Source organism: Capra hircus, chromosome 8, assembly GCF_001704415.2.
Source record: "Capra hircus breed San Clemente chromosome 8, ASM170441v1, whole genome shotgun sequence".
Taxonomy (NCBI): Eukaryota; Metazoa; Chordata; class Mammalia; order Artiodactyla; family Bovidae; genus Capra; species Capra hircus.
In genome coordinates this window covers 57,365,856-57,389,065 of record NC_030815.1, presented here as the reverse complement: position 1 = coordinate 57,389,065, position 23,210 = coordinate 57,365,856, and the positions used below count along the sequence as shown (strand labels likewise).

The window sequence follows — 23,210 nt, the reverse complement described above, 5'->3', positions numbered from 1 at the left end:
TAGTTTGAAGACCAGATTCTACTGTTTGTCGCATACTGGTTAATATGGCTGTAAAGAGGAGATGAATGTGGCTACTTTTCCAAGTCTATTACTCAGGAGGACTGTAAATTTGATTGGCTGTTACAATTCTAGCAGAATCATTCGATTTGAGAGCAATAGAAAGATAAGATATCCAATTACCCAAATGATTTGCAGGGTTAGCCAACGTTGTCATGGAGACACGAGTTGGAACAAATTAAATTTTAAGCAATAAAATAATCTTAAAGCCCGTCTGGGAACAAGAAAATTTGGCAGTGGCACTTACCTGAATTGAATCTTAGCTTGACACGATGTTGTTTGACATTGATATACTGTGGGGGCCTAAACTTACATATGGACCAGCATTACCTTCACAAAGGAGCTTGACCAAACCAGGGAAGAGGAGTATTAACATAAAGTCAGGGTGTTAACATTTATTCCGTGGCTTAAGTGATAAGTAGGCTCTGGGTTCCCAGGACTATTTTGTTTTTAATGATTAAAATGCTTTAATAATGATTAAGCAGCATTAATTGGACACTTGCAAGAAAAAAGATTCCTCAGCAGCACACAGTGTTTGGAACTGCTGTTCTCCTTTGTGTTAGCAGACGCAATAGAAATCGTGTGGCTGTCTTTTGGTGGGGGGGGCGGAGGTGTGTGAGCATGCATATATTTGCATGTACAAATAAGGAGATTTTTGGCACGTGCGCCTACACTGCAGACGATTCTCCATATTCGTTAGAATTTCTCCTTTGCAGTACTGCTCGCAGACTGGAAAATTGCTTTCCAAACTTGAGCTGGTGCCCTAAAACCTGAGTAAGTGTCAGTCTGGGGCTTAGAAGGTTATTTCCCCTTATTAACGTATTGTTTAACTGGTTCCTGGCTTGTGCGGTGGATTTGAAAACAGCAGAGTAGCCCAGAAGGAGGGAGGCTTTTTATCCACATGTCTATTAGACAGATGGAGATGGAAATTGGTCTGAGGTCAAGCCATTTGCAGCGTTCTCACAGCCTTCGATTTTCCTCTCATCCTCACCGCAGATCATCTCAAATGATTCAGTAATGACCAAAAGTGCAACATTGACCTTTATTCCCTGGTGGATTACTGTGTTTCACAGTCCAAATGGCAGGAAGTCTATTCTGTTCTTCCAGAAGAAGCTCGACATTATTGAGCCAGCCCAGCCCTGTGGGAACCATGCGAGTGCAGACCCATGTAACACAATACGTGGGTTAAATTTGGTTTCTTGTGCTCTGGGAAACAAGAATTGACATGTCTTGAACCCACATAATTAATGGAATAATATCTAGGATGCTTTCTAAAAACACACTAGCACAAAAATTGATTTGTCCACTTGTAAAATAACTGGTGAATGATAGGAGTGGTAACTTCTGGTGGCCCCTGGTTTATAAATTGCTCTCACTTGGATTATCCAGTATTCTTTCATTCCTTCTTGTTTAATTCTTCCCTGGTAAATGTTAGACAACACATAACACTGATGTGTCATTTTAAAATTACAAGGTGATATGACTGGGCATAAGGGGGCTTTTCTTTAAATACTTTTAATTATATATATATTTGTGGTCAATCCATGTAGCCCTGACTAAATTATCTTCAGACAGCATACTTTCCCCCTGCTGAAAGTAGCTTGATTGTTATGTTGGAGAAGTGATGATTATTTTTCTCTTACTGCTTAGATTTCTCTGTGGATCGTATTGTGATGCGATGTGATGATCAGGTGCTTTGTTTAAGAATTAATTTGTATTTATTTGTGTGTGCTGGGTCTTAGTTGTGGCATGTGGGATCTAGTTCCTCAACCAGGGATTGACCCAGGCCTCCTACATTGGGAGTCTGAACCTCTGGGCCACCATGGAAGTTCCTTAATTTGTGTTTAAAATGCTGTTTCTCTTTACATCCACCTGCATAGCCAAGTTACTATCCTGTGGCTCTTGAGTGTACTAATGAAGTCTGTCATCTAGTATCCTTGTGCTTACCATCTTATAAATACTTAAAAGTTTTTCCAAAACGTGATGCTTTGAACACAGTTTTCACCAGCCTATCAGATTTCATTTTTTGGAAGTTAATACTTTATTTCCGGCTGCGTTAGGTCTTTGTCGATTTGAGTGGGCTTCCTTTAGTTGTGGTGAGTGGGGGCTCCTCTCTGGATGCTGTGCACAGCTGCTCTCATGGCCCACAGGCTCTACAGCACTGGCGCATTAGTTGTGGTGCATGGACTTAGTTCCACAGCAAGGGGAATCTTTCCAGATCAGGGCTCAAACCTATGTCCCTTGCATTGGCAGGTGGATTCTTAACTATTGAACCACCAGGAAAGTCTCCAGATTTCATTTTAATTATGATCTAAGATGCTTTTGAGAAAGTAATTTTTTCCTTGACTTTTGATGTCACTGTGCACAATTTTTTTTTTTCCCCACCTCAAACTTTGATGCTTTTCTGGCACTGCTAGGTTCAGCAGAGGACTGTCCTGAGGCAGAAGCCCAACCCCAGTCTGCAATAGAGCCCCCTCCCTTCAGATTCATCCTCTGGCCACTCTAGGGGGTAACTTGCATTCTGCAGTTTCTTGGCACTGATGTTGATGGAAAAGAGAGCCCCAGGTTTCAATTGGGAATGCTAGGAACCTTGTCTTCCTTCCCAAAGGACCACCTCTCCAGCAGTTCAACCTGTGAGGAGTCAGGCCCAGAGATGGGGCTTTCCACCTGAGACTTCAGTCTGGGACTCAAGGATGGCCTTACCAGTGCGTACACACACATGTGTCTCTCTAACTTGGGGCCATTCTCCTGCATGTCACATGGCTTTGATGGCGTAGACCTCTTGATGAAGTAGCTGCTTTTTCCCAGGAAGTTACTCTGGAACAAGGGTGGCAGCCGTCCTTCATGTGTATGGGTCATTCAGCTGAAGCAGGCTTATAAAATTAGGGAACCACTGTTCATGGTCTCTTCAGGCAGGAGATTCCTTTCCCACCATCTAGATTGGCTGAAGATTCCAACCTTTTAGGGAAACATACCTATCCAGTGATCTCCAGATAAGATGTGGGGAGAGGGTATGATGAGAAATACTAAAGCTGATGCTAAATTGTGCTTTATAGTTGTGTGCACTGGATGTTTGCTTTATCATGATGGAGGGCAGGGGCACAGTGATACAGACTGTTGGAAGCCAGTACCATCCAGAAACGGGTTTGTTGTTGTTTAGTCGCTAAGTCGTGTCCAACTCTTTGTGACCCCGTGAACTGTAGCCTGCCAGGCTGTGCTGTCTATAGGATTTCCCAGACAAGAATACTGGGACCCTTTCCTTCACCAAGGGATCTTCCCAACCGAGGGATAGAATCCTGGTCTCCTAAATGGGCAGGCGGATTCTTCACCACTGAGCCACAGGGAAACAGGCCTAAAAGGTTGCTCTGATGAAAAAGAGAGGGTTTAAGTGTTATTGCAAAGAAAGTAACTTTCCAAGTTTGGAATCAAGACCATTCTCATAAACCCAGTTTTCAGAGGCTACTGGTTTTTGCATATTCTTGTGCAGTCTTTGTCTTTATGTAGGCATATTTTATTTTTGTAATTGTAATTTTAGCCTTCATGCCTTGATGGTATAGCCGGTTCTTCCTCCCACTGATCTTCCTGCTATTGTATGATACTGTCTCATTTCTCATGAGCTCCCTAAAGGGCTAAGCCCTGTGAAGAGGGTGAAAGGTGTAGGCTTGCTCTCTTTCCATTCCCAGAACAATGGGTGATTAATTCGTGGTAGTGTTCCGTGGTTCACCCCGTGGAGTTTGTCTTGAAACCCTTCTTGTGGCACAACAGAGCACATTTTCCTCTGACACCACCGAACGCTGTCTTTTTCCATCATGGAATGAGTCAGAACGATTTCTTGTGAGCAGCACTTTCTGAACTCCGCAACAAGGGTTTCTGAATAATGGAAATGTGCTGTTTAGGCACTGAAACAGCTGCGATGCTTTTGTCAAGGATGCATCTTTACCAAAATGACAAATTAAAGCCCAAATGCTCTGCTTGGCAACAGTTGGGTCAAAACATTTAAGTCATTAATTAGAAGGAACTGAAGGGGGAAGAATTTACACAAATACACAGTGTTGCAGACTCGACTTCATCTTGGAAAATGCAACTGAATTCTTTAAAAAAAAAAAAAAAAAGAGGGCAGCCCTCAAGTGGGGCCTGCCAAGCTTGTCATTTGCAAATAAATCAGAAAACTGTCATTGCAGGAAGGAGGACCAAAGAATAGAGTTGCTTTGTCCTTCTTTGATGGGCCCCACACTCAAGCCTGCTATTAAAAATGAATGCATTCAAGAGGCTCTGCATTAAGGACATAAACAATTAAGGGCACTTGAGTTGCTCTGCTGAGAGCTGCTGCGAAGATCCGAGAGCTTTCTCCGAAGATGCAGGCCCCTGCGATCTGCCTCACAAGGAGCCAGAGAATGGGAGCAATTAGTGTTGCTATCTCCACCCAGGCAGCCTTCAGCAGGTTTTTCTTTCCCTTTATTTTAACCCCTCCTTGCTCTGAGAGAAATTGTGAGTGTGAAAGGTGAGCAGTGGAAGGAGAGAGTCGGGGCCCGGTTGGAAAGGGCTGGGATCTAGAATGTGCTTGTAGAAGCTGCCAAATGAGGAGGAGGCGAAACATGAAAGTTATGATCTGCCTGTAATTGGCGACTTTGTATTCTGATTAATTGAGCCACTGAAGGGGTTCTGTCATCTGGTCCTCTTTGTTTTGCTTTAATTATCGGGTTGAAGAAGGGACGAGATTGCATTGCCATGGGTGGACTCATTTAAATGAATATAGTCTGAGGTTTCCCACAGTAGGCAAATGGCTTGCTCCAGCCTCGGTTTGTGTTCTTGCCTTGGTCTGATTTTCTAAAAAGGCGTGCAGAAAGGCGATCGTCTCTCTCTGTGGCAAGGCTTTGGAGAGAGACAGATCTGACCTTCCTTCCTGCTTAATTCTGACCCTGGGCAAGTTATTTTAACCTTTCCGGTCCAGTCTCCAAGGGTAGCTACACTAACTGACATTTAGAGCCTGTATATAATTGGAGCTCAGGTGTGTTAAGCAGTAGACGCTGCCTCTGTCATGACTGTTCAATTTCCGAGGTTCTCAAAGTGTGGTCCCTGGTCCAGAAATCTGCAGAGCACCTGGGACCTTGTTAGAAAGGCAGATGCTGGGGCCCCAGACCTCTTGGCTCAGAAATTCTAAGAGTGGGTTCAGCTGTCTGTTGTATCAAACCCTTCAAGTGAACCTGGGGCACTCTTAAACATGATAACTTCATGATTAGTATATCCTCAACTTTAAGAGATCTCAAGTCCTTTTCATTTGGATTTCCCCCAAATCGTGGCTAGTCATTTATCTCTGTCATTATATTTTAAACAGAAAAGCTACTCTGATGCATTAGAATTTCTGATAAAATTCCCTTTTCATGAGTGTGCTGGTGAAGCAAGGTGCTAGTCTGGTGCGTAGCCATTGTTCTGAAGGCGATCTGTAGCCCAAGAAGCCTTTTCCCGTCCTAAAGGGGTGGGCAGAGTATCGGCAGATTATTTGCAGAGTTTTGCATAGATGATTTTGGGTATGCACTATTAGGCAAACATCTTGAATTATCTTTAGGTACATCAGAGACCTTGTTCAGGAAATGGGAGATGTATTTGTGGCTTTGTTTTCATGGATTCTGCTTCATTGGTGGGCCAGGTTGTCTGAAGTTAGTGCTGAGGCACTAATTCTCTTTGCCTCTGAAGGGCAAGACAGAGGTATGCAGTTTGGCTGCTGTTATTTGTTTAAGGTTTGCAGTTTAGGACTGAGGCTCCTTGTGAAATGCCTCCTTTGCCTTGCACTGTACTTCTGCCCAAGGCAGCAGGAGTCCAGTGACCCTGTCACTGACATACGGTGGCCATGTGTTGTGGTCCTGTCATTGGCTCAGAAGTGACATGGCCTTGTGCTGCTGTGGTCCTGTGTGGGCTCTATTGCTTTGCATATAAAGCTGAGTGTTTAAGCATTGTTTCTGGTCTAGAGCATGTTCCAATTTCCCACTTCCACTTCCCTGGAGAAAGAACTAGGCAGTGAACGTGGGCACATCATTTCATTTAGGCATTTGCTTCTCCATGTGTGATAGGATGATTGTGAGAGGGCTGGGCACCTAAAGGGTGTCAGGGTTTGTCAGCATCCTCATGACTCAGTGCCAGGGTCCATCACAGTAGTGGGGGCCCTGATCACTCTTCCCCATTGAATAATACATTCAAACAGTAAATCAAGGGCAGGCGACATCTGCAAGGTCACTCTAGGGGGAAATAAGGCATTGATAATGCTGCCATTGCAGGATAATTACTGGTTTTATTTGGGGTATCAAATTACAGTGCTTCGCCACATGCATATGTTGTTAAAAAAAAAACCAAAACAAAATACAAGCACATGAACACCACAGCTTTGTTCTTCCTCTGGTTCATCCAGTAAATACGTTGGCTATTTAAGCATCATTATCATAAATATGACTTTAAAATGGTTACCTGCCATGCCTTTGGGTTGATGTCGTGTATTTAACCATTCTTATAGTACTAGACAACTGATTTATCAAGAGGGCAAATGTTAAGTTTTTCAAAAACTCTGCAGATGGTTGTGATGTGTCGAACTACTGTTATATCTTTACCTGACTTTTTCTCTTTTGCTTTGAAACTTATGCTGCAGTGAGCAGCTTCATGCATGGAATACTTTTCATTTGAACTATTTCCTTAGGATAAATTCTTAGCTGTGGGAAGCCTTACCAAAAGGTTTGAATAATTTCATGCTCTTGAAACACATTGCCCAGTTGCTTTCCAAGATGACTGTACCAATTTACTCTGTCATCAGTAATGTATGATTGCTCCAGTTTCCCAGAAGACTCATCAGCTTTGGATTTCATTAATTTTTTAAAAAATAAGCTGACATAACTGGTGCAGAATGACCCACCTTACTTCGAACTCCATTTGCATTTTATTTGGTTGCTGCTGAGGCTGAACATTTTTTCTGGATTGAAGGCTGTCATTTTACAGACTCTGAACCTTCTAGTCAGAAGGGATTTAGAGATTATTTATTTCCTTTTGTGTGCTTTGTTTTCATGTTCTTGCCCGTTTATCTTTTGCCAGAAACTTATGACCAGCTCTCCACTGTGTTTTTCTCTTGGCCTCCCGCTTGGTTCGAGGAAACCAAAAAATCAGTTTGCCAGCCCTCAGCATAAGCGGCATTTTTTCTGATCCATCAATTTGCAATTTAATGGTGGTGGAGTTTCCCCTCCCTAAGCTGACTTTGGGCAGGGTGCCATTGGATTGCTTTGAGACCCATGGGCAATTTACTCTTAAGCAGCCCTCGCCCTGCTTTGAGCCTCCAGCAGCCCTCATTATATACTACTCAGTGTGCAGTGGAGAAGTGGGCAGCCGTTGGAAAGCAGGCTGGCTCTTCAGTCTGCTAATTAGATGAGGTGGAAGGAATGTGAAAAGGTGGAGAGTTGAGCTTTTAGGAATCGTGAAGTCCGAAAACGGAAGTTCAGATGCCCAGAAGATCATATCTTCAGTTGAAGAGCTCGGTTCATTGCTGGCCTTTGAGATATTTGACCTCTTTAACTCTGTTAAAATATACATGTATCTGAATCTTGCGGGCTTCCCAGATGGCTCAATGGTAAAGACTTCACCTGCAGTGCAGGAGATGCAGGTTCGATACCTGGGTCAGGGAAATCCGCTGGAGAAGGAAATGACAATCCACTCCAGTATTCTTTCCTGGAAAATCCCATGGATAGAGAGGAGCCTGGCAGGCTATAGTCCATGAGGGTTGCAAAGAGTCAGACATAACAGAGTGACTAAGCAACAACAGCAACCTGACTTTTGTACTGAGATGTGATTTCTTACTGTAAACAGAGCCTTTTCCTAACACTGGTTAGGAATGGTTTATGTAGTTCAGTGTTGGTCATTGAGTTTGGGATGTATGGGGATTCTGTTTTGGTTCTGTAAGCCATTCCTTTGAAAGTTCCAAATGTGGAAAGGGTATCCTGTGGTCAGTTTTGATGGGGAGGGTTCAGCGAGGAGCTGTATCAGGAGTCTTCTCCTGCTTCCCTGTTAGGTTGAGTTGCATGATGCTGGCCTTAATGCTGGAAGCTGTAGGAAACTGTCCAGAAGCTTCATGTCAGATGTGATTTTCAACATTTAGTCTTAGTTTACTAAATAAAGTTAAATTGCTCTGGAGGATCTTGAAGGGCCTAGAATTTGTTTATTGGTGTTACAGGGGAAAGGCAGCTTCTATTTGGATTTGAGGTCGTCCTTAAAGGACTGGGATGAGAGCACAGCACTTTATAAGTAGTTTACGTATTAGCTTATGTGATTCTGATAAATCGCTGAAGTAGATTGGTGATAAGAGACCTGGCACTCAGCCGTTGAACTGACTTAACTCAGGACACCTAGCACTACTTTGCTGAGATGCAAGTTCTTGGATTATGAAGGCTGACTCTTATCACCATAAGCAAATCAGTGAGAAAGGAGTTGGCACTGATGAGAATAAAAGTTGGTTCTGGGGACTCCCCGCTGGTCCAGTGGTTAGGAATCTGCTTGCCAGTGCAGGAGAGATAGGTTTGATCCCTGCTCTGGGAAGACCCCACATGCTGCAGGGCAGCTAAGCCGTGAGTTGCAGCTACCGAAGCATGAGCGCAGCAATGAAGACTCAGTGTAGCCGAAAATAAAATAACACATAATGCACTTTAAAAAAGCTGGTTCTGAACAGACGGACTCCTGCTGCCTCGGTGGGGCCTGCCGTCCCTGAGGCAAGGCCTGATGCGGGTGCCTTTACCCAGCTGGGTAAGTTTCTGGGTGCAGTGTTTCCATGCAAATCTGGTTTGGGGCTGGCTCTTGAAGGCTGACTTAGTGTTGTTGCCTTACGTGGTGTCAGAAATACAGACACAGGGTAAGTTTACTTATAAACAATATGTCTGTTAGCAGGTACCAAACACATCTTCAGTTTTGGTCAGGAAAATGATTTATGTGTGGAAAACACAGTTAGCCTGCAGTTTTTTTGTTTTTGTTTTTTTTTCCATTGGAGTTGTCTCGTCTTTGGAAGAGGTAGAAAGAAGGCAGTCTGAAAAGGTTATGGGACTTTCTCAACACCCGCTTGAGCAAGGTCAAGTATCCAGTTTAACCTGCTTGTAAACTCTGTGGTCAGGAATAGAAGCACAGGTAGAGAACACTACTACTTATTAATTTGTGCCAAGTTCTTGTCAGAATAGCCGTATGTTGAAGCAAGAGATGATGCTGGAGAATCACTGTCAGTTGTCATCCAGACTGTTTGAAGGGCGGCAGTGGTGGTGATGTTAGGCCTCCCAGAGCACTGTCAGGGAGATCAGATGCGTCCTCGTGCTGCCAGGAACAGGGACTCTACAGCTAGCTTGGAGAATTTCAAGGTAAACCAGAGGTGAGGTTGGAAGCTAGGTTTCCTGGCTCAAGGTCAAGCTCACTTGTCAGAGGATGGCTTTAAGATTAGGGATTAGAAACCTGGCAGAGGAAGGAGACAGCTGGGACAAGATCCTTCTCTCTTGTTCTTGTTTCTGTTTCTTTCCCAAACCGTTTATTGAGAATTCCCAGGACAAATGGTATGGCTTTTGATGTCTCTGCATCAGTTTGAGCTTTGATCTTTAACACTCGTCCTCCTGTTGCAGTCTTAGCTGCGCTAACCCAATTTATGTGGTCTGTGCTTTTAATCTGTACTTCTTTTATTTTCCTCTTAATATTAAAGGATTAATATTAAAGGTTTATGAGTTCATTTCATTCAGACCAGGTCTTAACTGTCCCCTGACAGTGAAGTTCACTTCTACCTTGAAGCCACTCTGTGTAATAACATATATAATTATTAATTAAAGAGAAGATCATCTTTCCTTCTTAAACTAAAATAAATTCCGTGTAGGTCAAGTAATTAAATGTAGAAGGTACAGCCATAGCAGCGCTAGAGGAAAATTAAGAAAGGCTTCTTTAATTTGGGAGGGTTCTAATCCTGACCCACAGGCCAGGAACACAGGAAGGCTATTCTTTAGTCCGACCATGTGAAAACGCAGTTATGTATAGCAAAAACCCATACTAAGCAAGGTTGAAAGACAGGTGACAAGGTGGAAAACCGTGGAAAAGTCAGTGTTTATCTTATGGAAGGAACTACTACAAAAAGACAAGGGTGAATAAATACCAAAGGAAAAATAAAGTGGACCAATCAATATATGAAAAGATGTTTGACTTCAGGAAGAATCGGAGTAATGCAAATAAAAATGAGATCATTTTTTAATCTATTAGATGGATAAAGATTTTAAAAAGGTCAGTGAAACGCAGTATTGACGCTGGGCGGGGAGGGGGGGGCGGAGCAAGCACCATCATAGACTGATAATATAAATTGGTAAGCTTCTCTGCTAGGCAGTTTATCAGCATGCATTACAGTGTAAAATATGCAGACACTTTGACCTAGCAATTTCACTTCTAGAGATTCCTTTTAGAGACCTAGGGAAAGGGTTATTTGACGTAGAGCATGTAAATGTGGAATATTAGGTGAAAAATAAATACCCCCGATGTTGGGAGTGTTCAGACCTGACTGCTTGTGTAGTGGGATATATTGATGACGTTCTTACTCGTATCTGTCTTTATGGAGTGGAAGGGTGTCCATGACACATTTGAATGGAAGGAACAAATTGCAGAAGAGCAGTATACCTCACGGGACCTGTTGATATCAAGGCGTCTCTCTCACTCCGGGCTTGTGCACACACAGATAATGAGAGCCTAGCGGGTTGCTTCCCAGCATCACCACAGAATTATTGTGGTTGTCTCTGGATGGCAGATTTAGTTCTTGTGTATTTCTGTGTAGTATACATCTGCATATATTACTCAGAGTGAGCAGATGTCATTTTTAACATTGGAAAACATGAAGAGAATTTTGGAGGCCGGGTAAGAACAGAATGCTGTTGGAATGTATGGTAGGTGGACAGTGGAGAGCAAGGACCTCAGACCCCACAAAGGGCATCTCTGCCTCTTTATGTCTATCCAAACATACAGGGTAGAACCTTGTTGCAAAGGCAAGGGTAGCTGGCCCATGCTTTCCAGGAGAGCCGTGACCTTGTGTTCGCTTGAGTGGGTGGCTGTGATCAAAAGAGCTAGGTGGGGCTGACCCAGTTTTGTGATTGCACCTGGTACAGCTGTGCCCTTTTTGCATATACGTATCTGTTAGCTCCACTTGTTCAAGCAAGGTCATGGGATTGTTCTCTATACCAGTGATTTCCCTTTCCAGTACATTTCTTCCAAGGCACGGTCTGTAACCCTGTCTCAGTGGTGGTCAGGGAGAATTGAGTTGGATTGGCATAAATCCAATCCCATAAAAGGAAAGGCTTGTTGCTCAGTTAACTGGAATCATCGCAGAGGACAAAAGGCAGCTCTTTTTTATGTACTTGATTATACAGTTCCTGAGGTTTCTACTTTATCTCACTTATTCCATTCTCTCTCTTTCAAGGGCATGGGCTGTGCTCTTCTTATTTTTTTTCTCCCCATAGTCCTTTTCATTGCCTAATTCAGTAATAGAGGTGGCATCAGTAAGCATTGACAGAAATGATGAGATATATACATAAGGTCAACCTGGGACTCTTCAGATGTCTTCCCCCCACCACCTTGCAAAACAGAACTGTTCTCCAGAGTTAGAGGAGGGCAGGGCTCCTTTGCATTGCTGCAGGGTGTTGGAGGAGGGGGCTGGGCAGGGGGGAGCCTTCCTAGTGTGTGAGCTGAGCACACTGTATTCCCTCCTTTGCCAATTTGTCCCTCTTGCAGAGGGACTCCTGTGCCTTTGGAGCTGAGCAGGGACTATTCCTCCTTGCTCTAGAATAGCCTGTGCCACAGACACTCAGGACACATTTTCTTAAACTCAGTGGAACCGTGGGCCCTGTCACTTTACTCCTGGCATTTGATGCTGAGTTGTGGTAAAACTTTACAGATATCCAGAACCCCTTGTCCTGACTGTCCGGATTTGAGTCTGTTTCAGCAGTGTTTTCTAGGCTTGTTTGAAATTTTGAAACTTGGTGAAGGCTTACTAACATTAAAGTTCAGTTTCAGTTGTGCAGGAGTTGAAACAAGTGGAAGGAGGCCTTCCACTCTCACTCTGGACCTCAACTTGAGAGCTAGTCTGCTTTGGCAGTGCTTCTGCTCTCCAGGGTTCTGACTTTGGTTTGAATGAACTTGCTTCATAAAAGTGCTCTGGTATGCCATAATTAAATAAGTGTACAGAAGGGTTTGGAATCACCAGGTTAAATGATTATATAGCCTCAAACTGCATAGATTTTCTGACTCAATTAAACTACCCATTATCTCTTATTTAAGTGACCAATAAAACGTGCGATTATGTCTTTCTTTGCAAGTGGGATTAATATCTATTGTTTATCTCAAGATAAATATTGCTAACATAGCCTGGGAAAGCAATTTTATGCCTTTAAGAGTGAGGCAGTTAGAGGACTCCACTGTTGGGTATGAAGTTTTATCTTCTGAGCTGATTATGAAATACGCTAACCATTTATATGACTTTGTCTTTATAGACTGAAATCGCCAAGAGATTGAATACGATTTGTGCACAAGTCATCCCATTTCTGTCTCAGGAAGTAAGTAAAACTGTTCAGCTGTTAAAGTGCAATTATGTTGCTTCTCTGTTTGCAAATTAGCTAGTTTTAAGATGTTAATTTTATCACGAGGAACAAGTGTGAAGAACATCTGTTACAGCTGAAGTGTGTAAACCCCCTGCTATTCCATCTCATAGATCTAAGGGCACGCTGTGGAAGCAGTGACGATAGCTCAACCTTAAATTAATTCTTTTCTATGGAAAACTGCAAAATGACTGTCAAGCGTAAAGCTTTCCTTTTCTTCAAGGAGGAGTATAAGCTTGATAGCTTCTGATGATTAATGTGTCCTTTTACTGTTTCTTTTACTGCGTTTTAAAAATGGTTCCATTAGGGTTGCCTTGATCATGGGAGCAGGTATTTCATTTGTCCTTGTACCTCAAGGCAGATTGACTTAATGCTGTCTGTGGAGGGAGTGGATGCCAATACTCTTAAGGTTAAGAGCGTTCATGTTGCATGTTCATGTTACCTTGGCTTACAGAGTTATATCCATATATGAGCCATTTTATTTTATGAAGTCATAGATAGTTTAACCTTCATATTTTGAGAGGGGAAAGCTCTTTGTGTGAGTAAACCTATGAAATTGACTCAAAACCAGTATGTTTTAGTTTTGCCTTAAAGTTTACTTTTGGATACAAGCTAATAAATGTAAAACTGTGTTCTAAGTGTGTACAGGATGCACATATCTTGAGACAGAGTGAAAAGCTTATGGGCCTTGGAGCTGGAATGCTGAGTGTCTGTTCTTGTTGGCATCTACTGCTCCATGCTGGGTAGCACCATCCCTGCTATTTCTATGGCAGCCTTTTCCAGCATAGCGTTTATGTGATGTTACCGTTGAGATTTGTTGGCCTTTTGAAGCCTGTTGTTAGTTAGACTTTAGTAATTCAGGGTCTCTGCTATATATAGTCTCCTTTCTCCCAAAGAGACGTGCAACTTTGTTTTTATTTGTGAGTGGACCTGGGAGGTGTTCAGACTATTTCCAGCCTGTGATCTCAGAGTGTGTGTTTGTGTGTGTGTGTGTGTGTGTGTGTGTGTATGTTTGTATGTTTGTGTTTTTGTGTGTCTTTGCTTTCTCCTGTGGCGGGTGAAACCTCTCAGGACTAAAGGAGGAAAGGAATTCCCAGAGTCCAGAACCAACTGGTGGGTTGAGATTTGTTGACCAGAGAAGAGATTGCAGGTTTAATGTTTAAAATTTAAGTATCCAAAGGGGTGTTTTAAATGGCTTTGAATTTCTCCTGCTCAAATTTACCATAGCAAACCCTTTCTGAGAATCAGGATGATCTTCCCAATCCCATACTATTGATTTCTAAGGCTTCACATGACCATTTTTGATGTCTTTTTTTTTGCCTTTCTACCATTCTGAACCCTAAATTCCCATCAGAAGTTAACTGGTGCTATTTAGAGAGATGGGCAGCGCCGCTGTTTTCCTTTCCCTGGTTGTCTGTGTTCTGTGAAATAATATGTGCTCCAGCAAGTTCACATTTAAACTCATGTTACACCTCAGTCTGCACCACATGCAGTATTTGTCTTGTTGTTGGAAGGTACAGTGAAGTTATTGGCTGCCTCACTAATACCTTTTCTTCTTGTTTTCAAAGCATCAGCAGCAGGTGGCCCAGGCTGTCGAACGTGCCAAACAGGTGACCATGGCAGAGCTGAATGCCATCATCGGGGTACGTGGCCTACCAGGTCTACCTCCTACCGTGTGTACAGCCAGCTTTCATCTCTTCTAAATCTGTTGGCTTAATCTATGTCTAATCTGTATATAATATGAAGTTAACCTTGATGTTTTTGATAAAGGAGGGAGGGGAGGCAGTTTCAGGTACGGGGAAGTGGTTTCAGGTACACTGAGGTGTATAAGGGAAGACCACTTGGCATAAGGGAGGTAATAGCAACCTTTTTTAGGATGGGAACAAAATAAATCTTCTTTTCAATGAGAAAATAAATATGGTTTATCCTGCTCCCTTAGGTTAAAACTTTAGGTAAAGGTTTTAAATACCTACTTTCCTTACTTCTGTCATATAACTTTAGATCCCAATTGGGGTCAAGACATCACTTGGAATTATTTCATTTTGTTATCTTTTGCTTCTTTTGCCTTTTGCTTTCCCAGGGTATTAGAACCTATGTATAACTGTTTTGATTTTCTTGTGGCTCTTTCATGAAGTTTTAAGTGGCACCTCAATGAAAAGAAAGTCCTCCTGCCGTTGAAGAAGTGATGATTGTCTGCCCTGGTGCCCTCTAGCCTTTCACGAGGTTTCTGCTCTTCTGGGTTGAGTTCAGTTAGTGCTCCTTGCTGGCAACTGGTTGTCAATCACAAGTCATTTGCTCTGCATTAATGAGCCTGGTGAACCGTGGGGTCCATCTCCTGCATGAGTTCATTCCCCACCCCCTGACCACGCCCCCTTCCTTCCCCTCAACTGCAGGATCCAGGACAGTTCTCATGTTTTCTGCCCTTCCAGACTAAGCGAAAGAAGTGGCTGAAACAAGGGACCGTCCTTTCTGATTTTATTCATACGTGAGTGCCTTGAGCGGATTCAAATCACTCATTTATCAATTTATGTTAATTGCTTGTGAGAAGATGCCCTGCTGGTCTTTATAGTTCCCTCAGACACTTTGTAATGATAATTAGACATGCTGCTGTACGGATTAAGAGTGCCATAGTGCAGTGACGGCCACAGACAATGGAACCAGTTAATCCATCAGGGTTTAAAATTACATCCCAACTGGAGATGGAGAAAAACATAAGAGCCAAGGAGGATTAAAGAATGAGCCTCAGCTTGAAAACTCTCCTTTCATCAGTTTCTCAATTGCAGATCTGCAGTCGGGTTGCCTGTGGTAAGCTATTGGCAGTCAATTAGGTGAAATAAACTGGGAGGGTGACCTTCATTTCCTTTTAATAGCTTTTTCCTCCCTGAAATGGGGAGCTTCAGTGGATTTTCAGCTTAAATTTTATTCAAGCTGCTTTATTGCACTTGACAGCTTAGCTCTGCATAAACAATTCTCCCTCCTCCCCTTCACCCCAGATCCGGGCTCTGCATCTCTCCCCCTTCGTATCACATTTTTGACTGTTACTTAGTGGGCTCTCTAATCACATTCAACAAAAAACACAATTACATCTGCATTTGTCTGCTGCCTTCTGTACCCTTTTCTTGTGTAATGAATTGCTTTATTTCAGAGATCAAATCAAATATTCACTGGTACTTTTGCATGTACTGTGTTTGATTAGCAAAGACTAATAGCAAATTGTACTTGTAGCTCGAGCGCAGAATTTTTTAACCCAAATGAATGAGGATGGAAAAGCCTGTTTTGATTAAAGAAAAACATATGCAAAGCAGTTCTCAAGTACCCAGTTCAACTTTGTGGAACATGTTTGTTTTCTGATAGGCTCTAAATTTTTACATATCATTTCCTGATGGTAAAACTTGGTACTCTTTACATCCTCAAAGCCACTGCCCAATTGTACCCATTAGAAAGGAGGAAATTGTGTTAACCAGATGTTTATAGGTAATACTCATTTCAAGTTGAATCTGAAAATAAAAATAACAGGTTGTTTTGCAAGGGCAGATGAATCGCTAATTTTATGAGTGGCTTTAGTCCAGGAAACATGTTGTTGAGATTATAAAGGCAGATTAGCTCTGATAGCTAGCAACAATAACCCAAATCAGTGAATTGGGCCCAGCACAAGACTTAACGCCAATTGTGAGTCTTCAGCATATTGGCATGTGCGGCTTTTATAATTGTAATGTTTGGATCAGTATATTAATTTATGTCGGCAGGCTCTTTTAAAGTTTGTAGTGATCAATAATTATCCTGCACCATAAGTTTCATGCTCTGGCATATGCTTGATTTTTGCTTGAAAGGAATTGTGTGCGTCCTTGAAAATCGAAGTAGCATAAAATTGGGTTGACAATTGAGTGGACCTTTGCACCCCTTCATTGAACATGCAGTGTGTCAACCTGTCTCCCCAGAGGGGAGGAGGCTCTGGGAGGCTGTCTGTTCCTACAAACAGCAGCTGCGCGCAGAGTAAATGCAGCCTGGTTTGATAGCAGCTGTCAGTATTGTTCAGGGACCGACTTAGGGTAAAGAACAATGAGAGAGGCCATGGTCTTCGTCTGCATCGACTTTAAGGCTAAGAAAAGAAATAGTAATTTAACGGTTTAGACATCTATTACAAGTGTGAAAGATCACGAAAGAGTACCCTTTAAAATGTAGATGAACCGAAAATTTCTCATCCCCTTTAAGGTACAATCAAGGAGCTTACTGCTTCCTTAACAGGGCTAAAGATTTCTCTTTAGCAAACCTGGAAAAAGTTATATCTTCCTAAGGACACCAGGCTTTTAGGTGAGGTTAGCTGTGTCCTGGGACTGTGGATGCTCTTTTAGTAGGAAGAGAAAGGTTCTATTTTTTTCCCCATTTTTGTGGAGTGAATTAATGGTACCCATTTTGCACTGGAGGGCTTCTGCACTCACATAGAACACTTAGTTCTCATATCTGATGGGAAATACTGAATTTTAAATCTTTTCCACTGCAGCACCTGCCTTCAACTTACATAGATTACTGGTATTTAAGAAAGATAAGCTTCTTAGGTTCTTGAGATATTTTTGGTTATACATTTTAAAAATAGCTTTGATGGTAAATTTGATAATTGGCAGAATAATAACTGCAACCCCATACTTTGAAATTTTTTTAAGCTCTCTCGCTATTAAACATATGTTCTTGTAACAATAAAAAGTAATAATGCAGAGATCCTAATAGGCACAGGGTTTATTCAGTTTGACACTTGTACTTTAGAAAACAAGTTCATTGTGGGAAGGGAACTTACTCACATGAACCTTGATTTTTTTTTTTCCCCTGAACATTGTGATAAATAGCACAATTTAATCAGCATTCCTCAAATATTTTTTTAAAATTTGGAATGCTATTAAAAATGCTCAAAATGAAATAGTTTATTGACTTAATGTAACATTTTATTTGTGGAATAGCTAATGGCTACCTGAAGGAAAAGAAAATTGACCAAAGGACTGTTTAAGTTCATTACTCCCCATTGTAGTATTTGGGTAGTTGGAAACTTAGAACTCTCTTCTCCCTGCTCTGACACTAAGTATTTGATTGTAAACTGAGATTAGGATTCCAGATAATTAGTCTTGTCTTTTAACTGGATTTATTATATCACATATAATTGATTCTATATCATATAAAATTAATATGTCATACAAATATAGATATGGCTATGTACGTACCTGTACACACATGGATTTATACAATTTGATGTGTAATTCACATGTGAAATGCACAGTGTACAGGCTGACCACTGGCACAGGCACATACCCTTTGGGCCACACTCTCTCTCAGGGACAGATTGTCCCCACCACCATAGGAAGTCCCCTTGTGCTTCTTGTCAGTCAAGTTTTCCCACTCCTTGAAGAAACATGGTTTCTTTTTGCTTAAAAAGTGAAAGAATAATTAGCAGAGTGCAATTTATTTTTTAAAGAAAACAGTTGCATAGTTTACCTATTTTTAACCAAATACCTGCTGCCGAACTTCTCAGTGTTTCATTTATGCTCATCTTTCTAAGACCATTTACGTCATGTTCTAGAACTAACACCCTGAAAAGATGTCCTTTTCATTATAGGGGACTGGAATGCAAAAGTAGGAAGTCAAGAAACACCTAGAGTAACAGGTAAATTTGGCCTTGGAGTACAGAATGAAGCAGGGCAAAGGCTAATAGAGTTTTGCCAAGAGAACGCACTGGTCATAGCAAACACCCTCTTTCAGCAACACAGGAGAAGCCTCTACACATGGACATTACCATACAGTCAACACCAAAATCAGATTGATTATATTCTTTGCAGCTGAAGACAGAGAAGTTCTATATGGTTAGCAAAAACAAGACTGGGAGCTGACTATGGCTCAGATCATGAACTCCTTATTGCCAAATTCAGACTTAAACTGAAGAAATTCAGGAAAACCACTAGACCATTGAGGTATGGTCTAAATCAAATCCGTTATGACTATACAGTGGAAATGAGAAATAGATTTAAGGGATTAGATCTTATAGATAGAGTGCCTGATTAACTATGGATGGAGGTTTGTGACTTTGTACAGGAGACAGGAATCAAGACCATCCCCATGGAAAAGAAATACAAAAAAGCAAAATGGCTGTCTGAGGAGGCCTTAGAATTAGCTGTGAAAAGAAGAGAAGCGAAAAGCAAAGGAGAAAAGGAAACATATACCCATTTGAATACCAAGTTCCAAAGAATAGTAAGGAGAGATAAGAAAGCCTTCCTCAGTGATTAACACAAAGAAATAGAAATAGATTAATGCAAAGAAATAGAAATAAAGAAAATAGAGATCTCTCAAGAAAATTAGAGATACCAAGGGAACATTTCATGCAAAGATGGGCTCAGTAAAGGACAGAAACGGTGTGGACCTAACAAGCAGAAGATATTAAGAAGAGGTGGCAAGAATACACAGAAGAACTGTACAAAAAAGATCTTCATGACCCAGATAATCATGATGGTGTGATCACTCACACTCACCTAGAGCCAGACATCTTCGAATGTGAAGTCAAGTGGGCCTTAGGAAGCATCACTACAAACAAAGCTAGTGGAGGTGATGGAATTCCAGTTGAGCTGTTTCAAATCCTGAAAGATGATGCTGTGAAAGTGCTGCACTCAATATGCCAGCAAATTTGGAAAACTCAGCAGTGGCCACAGGACTGGAAAAGGTCCGTTTTCATTCCAATCCCAAAGAAAGGCAATGCCAAAGAATGCTCAAACTACCGCACGATTGCACTCATCTCACCACTAGTAAAGTAATGCTCAAAATTCTCCAAGCCAGGTTTCAGCAGTACGTGATCCGTGAACTTCCAGATGTTCAAGCTGGTTTTCGAGAAGGCAGAGGAACCAGGAATCAAATTGCCAACATCTGCTGGATCATGGAAAAAGCAAGAGAGTTCCAGAAAAACATCTATTTCTGCTTTATTGACTATGCCAAAGCTTTTGACTGTGTGGACCACAATAAACTGGAAAATTCTGAAGGAGATGGGAATACCAGACCACCTGAGCTGCCTCTTGAGAAATCTGTATGCAGATCAGGAAGCACCAGCTAGAACTGGACATGGAACAACTGACTGGTTCCAGTAGTAAAAGGAGGACATCAAGGTTGTATATTGTCACTCTGCTTATTTAACTTAAATGCAAAGTACATCATGAGAAATGCTGGGCTGGAGGAAGCACAAGCTGGAATCAAGATTTCTGGGAGAAATATCAATAACCTCAGATATACAGATGACACCACCCTTATGGCAGAAAGTGAAGAAGAAATAAAGAGCCTCTTGATGAAAGTGAAAGAGGAGAGTGAAAAAGTTGGCTTAAAGCTCAACATTCAGAAAACAAAGATCATGGCAGCCAGTCCCATCACTTCATGGCAAATAGATGGGAAGACAGTGGAAACAGTGATAGACTTTATTTTGGGGGGCTCCAAAATCACTGCAGATGGTGATTACAGCCATGAAATTAAAAAACACTCCTTGGAAGGAAAGTTATGACCAACTTAGACAGCATATTAAAAAGCAGAGACATTAGTTTGTCAGCAAAGGTCCGTCTAGTCAAGGCTATGGTTTTTCCAGTAGTCATGTATGGATGTGAGAGTTGGACTATAAAGACAGCTGAGCACCGAAGAATTGATGCTTTTGAACTGTGGTGTTGGAGAAGACTCTTGATAGTCCCTTGGACTGCAAGGAGATCCAACCAGTCCATTCTGAAGGAGATCAGTCCTGGGTATCCATTGGAAGGACTAATGCTAAAGCTAAAACTCCAGTACTTTGGCCAGCTGATGTGAAGAGCTGACTCATTTGAAAAGACCCAGATGCTGGGAAAGATTGAGGGCAGGAGGAGAAGGGGGCGACAGAGGTTGGATGGCATCACCAACTCAATGGACATGGATTTCGGTGGACTCCGGGAGTTGGTGATCGACAGGGAGGCCTGGCATGCTGCAGTTCATGGAGTCGCAAAGAGTCGGACACGACTGAGCGACTGAACTGAACCTTGCATAACATTGTGTCCGTGTTAGTACCCATGTTACCTGGGCCTAGGATAAGACTGGACTTTATTGGAACACTTGGCACTATTATGCTTTGTGACCTTGTACAGCCAGTTAACCTCCATCAGCGTCCATCTTCAGGTGGACAATACCATTTACCCTGTATTGCTTTTGTTGAGGGTAAGGTTGACTGGCAGCCTTTGCCTGACATGTGGGTGAACTGACTTCCCTGAACTGCAGTTTTGCCTGCCTGGTTTCTCTTGGTGCCTGTAGCACATCTCTGAGTCCAGTTGACCAAGCTTCTTCAAGGGGTTTACTCCAGGCAGTGGGTCACCTCCTCTTTTGTCTTTTCTGGTGGTTGCATGGATGTTGGTATTTGAGATTAGACCCAGCCTGATGTTCTGCTTCTGCCATTAAGTCGTGTGCTTGAATGAGTTCTAATAAGGACACAGCAGTGCAGAAGCATTGCTATCTAACTTTTGGTGAACAAACTTAAAATTCAGAACCGATGGGAAAAGTTAACTTTGGGGAACAGATGGAGAGAAGTTTGAGAAGCAAAAATGTGAGGATCAGGCACTTTTGGCTTCCTTAGCATAAAGGGGGAAGGGACCAGTTCTTTTGTTGGCACTGAGAAGTGGCAGGGATCCTTGAGATGGAATTAGAAGGAGGGCAGAATTAGAAGAGATGCCCAGATGACCAATTCCCCTACCACAAAATGCCAGATTTCTGATAGCTGCCTCCATGCTGATTGTTGGATATAAGAAAATGTAAATGATTTTCCATAGCAGTATATGAAGGTCAAGAACTCAGAGAAATTTGGAGTTAATATAAGCAACCTTGTTTATCCTTTCTCATGTATTTGGATGTGATCTAACTTACTTTCCCCAAATATAACTTCTGTTAAGGTCTGTGGGGCTCTGGTTTGGGGCTCCAGTTTTGGTCAGATGTCTGTATTCTTGTTTCATAGGCAAATTTATAATTCTCTACACTTTAAAACAACTTAGTATGAAATAAAAGAAGCCTAGGGTGGTTTGTGGTATCTGACTAGGTGTGTTTGTGTAGGTGATGGCTGTGAATACAAACTCCTAATGTGTCAGTAGAAGGAGCCTTTCTGTCCTGAAGAGATTGAGTTGTAGACCTAAAGGACTCCCCATTGTTGCATGAGATGATTGGTTTAAGGATTAGCAAAAATGTTGGATTATTTTTCTCCTCCGTCTGTAGCTGTCAGCCATCTATAGGATTGTAGTGTGTGAAGTTTAAGAGGATGAGGTTAGCCTCTTATTCTTATGAGTATGCAGTTAATCCCTGGAAAGCCCATCAATAACCCAGCTGTAAGTTTCTTTATAAAACAAAATCACCCTAGGAGAATAATGCATAGCCTGCTACCACAGGAAGTAAGTAAAATGACAACAAACATGGATCTTCCTGCTCTACCAGCTTCTATTTAGTGACTTACCTGCCACTTAAATTCCAGTAGTTCAGCCCTTTTATTAATTTTCCAAAGGGATGGAGCAATACAGCCAAGAAGTCTTCTCTGCATCTGACTTTTTTTTTTTTTTTAACCGAGAGTACAGCTAGGTATCTGTAACAAATGCAGGGCTTGGCTTCAGTGTCTGAGTTTCTCTGAATAGGCAGTGTGCTTTTAATTTATTAGGAATCTTGCTGAAGCGTTGTTTACTTGTTCATGTCCCCATATATTTTCATATGATTTTTATTTGGATTTATTAGAAGGCATTGTAATATTTTCCCTCTTTTCAGAGGAAGAAGTCTTCAGAATAGACAGTAGAGCATCTCATTTTAATTATTAGATCTGTGCAGGTTTTTTTAATTGATGGGTGATTTATGTACCATATCATTCACCCTGCTTTTTTTTCCAAAGAGTTTTTTAAAATGTGGGCCATTTTAAAAGTCCCTATGGAATTGTTCATAATATTGATTCTATTTTGTTTCTTGGTTTTCTGGCTCTGACACATGTGGACTTCCAGCTCCCCAACTAGGGTTTGAGCCTGCACCCCTCTGCATTGGAAGGCAAAGTCTTACTCACTGGATCCCCAGGAAGTCCCTCACTCACTCTTTTAAAAGCACAGTGCTCGGTGTTTTTAATATATTTACAAACGTGTATAACTATCACTAATATGTAATTCTTGAACATTTTCATCACTCCAAAAATAAACCCATATTCATTAGCAGTCAAGACCCCCTTCTCCATCTCTTCAACTCCCTGGCAACGCCTAATCTTTCTCTCATGGATTTTTCCGTTCTGAATATTTTCTATAAATGGAATCACATAATATGTGGCCCTTTGTGTCTGGTTTATTTCACTTGGCATAATGTTTTCAAGGTTTTTACGTGTTGTAGAAGGTATTTCGGTCCTTTTTTTGATGAAAAATATTCTATTACATCAATATACTGCATTTGTTTATCCATTTAGTCACTTGCTGGGCATTTAATTGTTTCTACATTTTGGTTATTATAAATAATGCTGCTGTAAATATTTGTATGAGGATGAGATGGTTGGAT

At 41.7% G+C, this 23,210-nt stretch overlaps 1 protein-coding gene across 3 annotated transcripts in view; it reads left to right on the top strand.

The window, feature by feature from the left end:
* LOC102170232 (transducin-like enhancer protein 1) overlaps positions 1–23,210 on the top strand; it is a 91,618-nt gene that overhangs the window by 16,695 nt on the left and 51,713 nt on the right. For all 3 annotated transcript variants that reach the window (XM_005683807.3, XM_005683808.3, XM_018052101.1), the window contains exons 5-6: positions 12,573–12,635; positions 14,246–14,320. In XM_005683807.3, the coding sequence (XP_005683864.2) occupies positions 12,573–12,635; positions 14,246–14,320 (138 nt within the window). The remainder of the gene's footprint in view (positions 1–12,572; positions 12,636–14,245; positions 14,321–23,210) is intronic.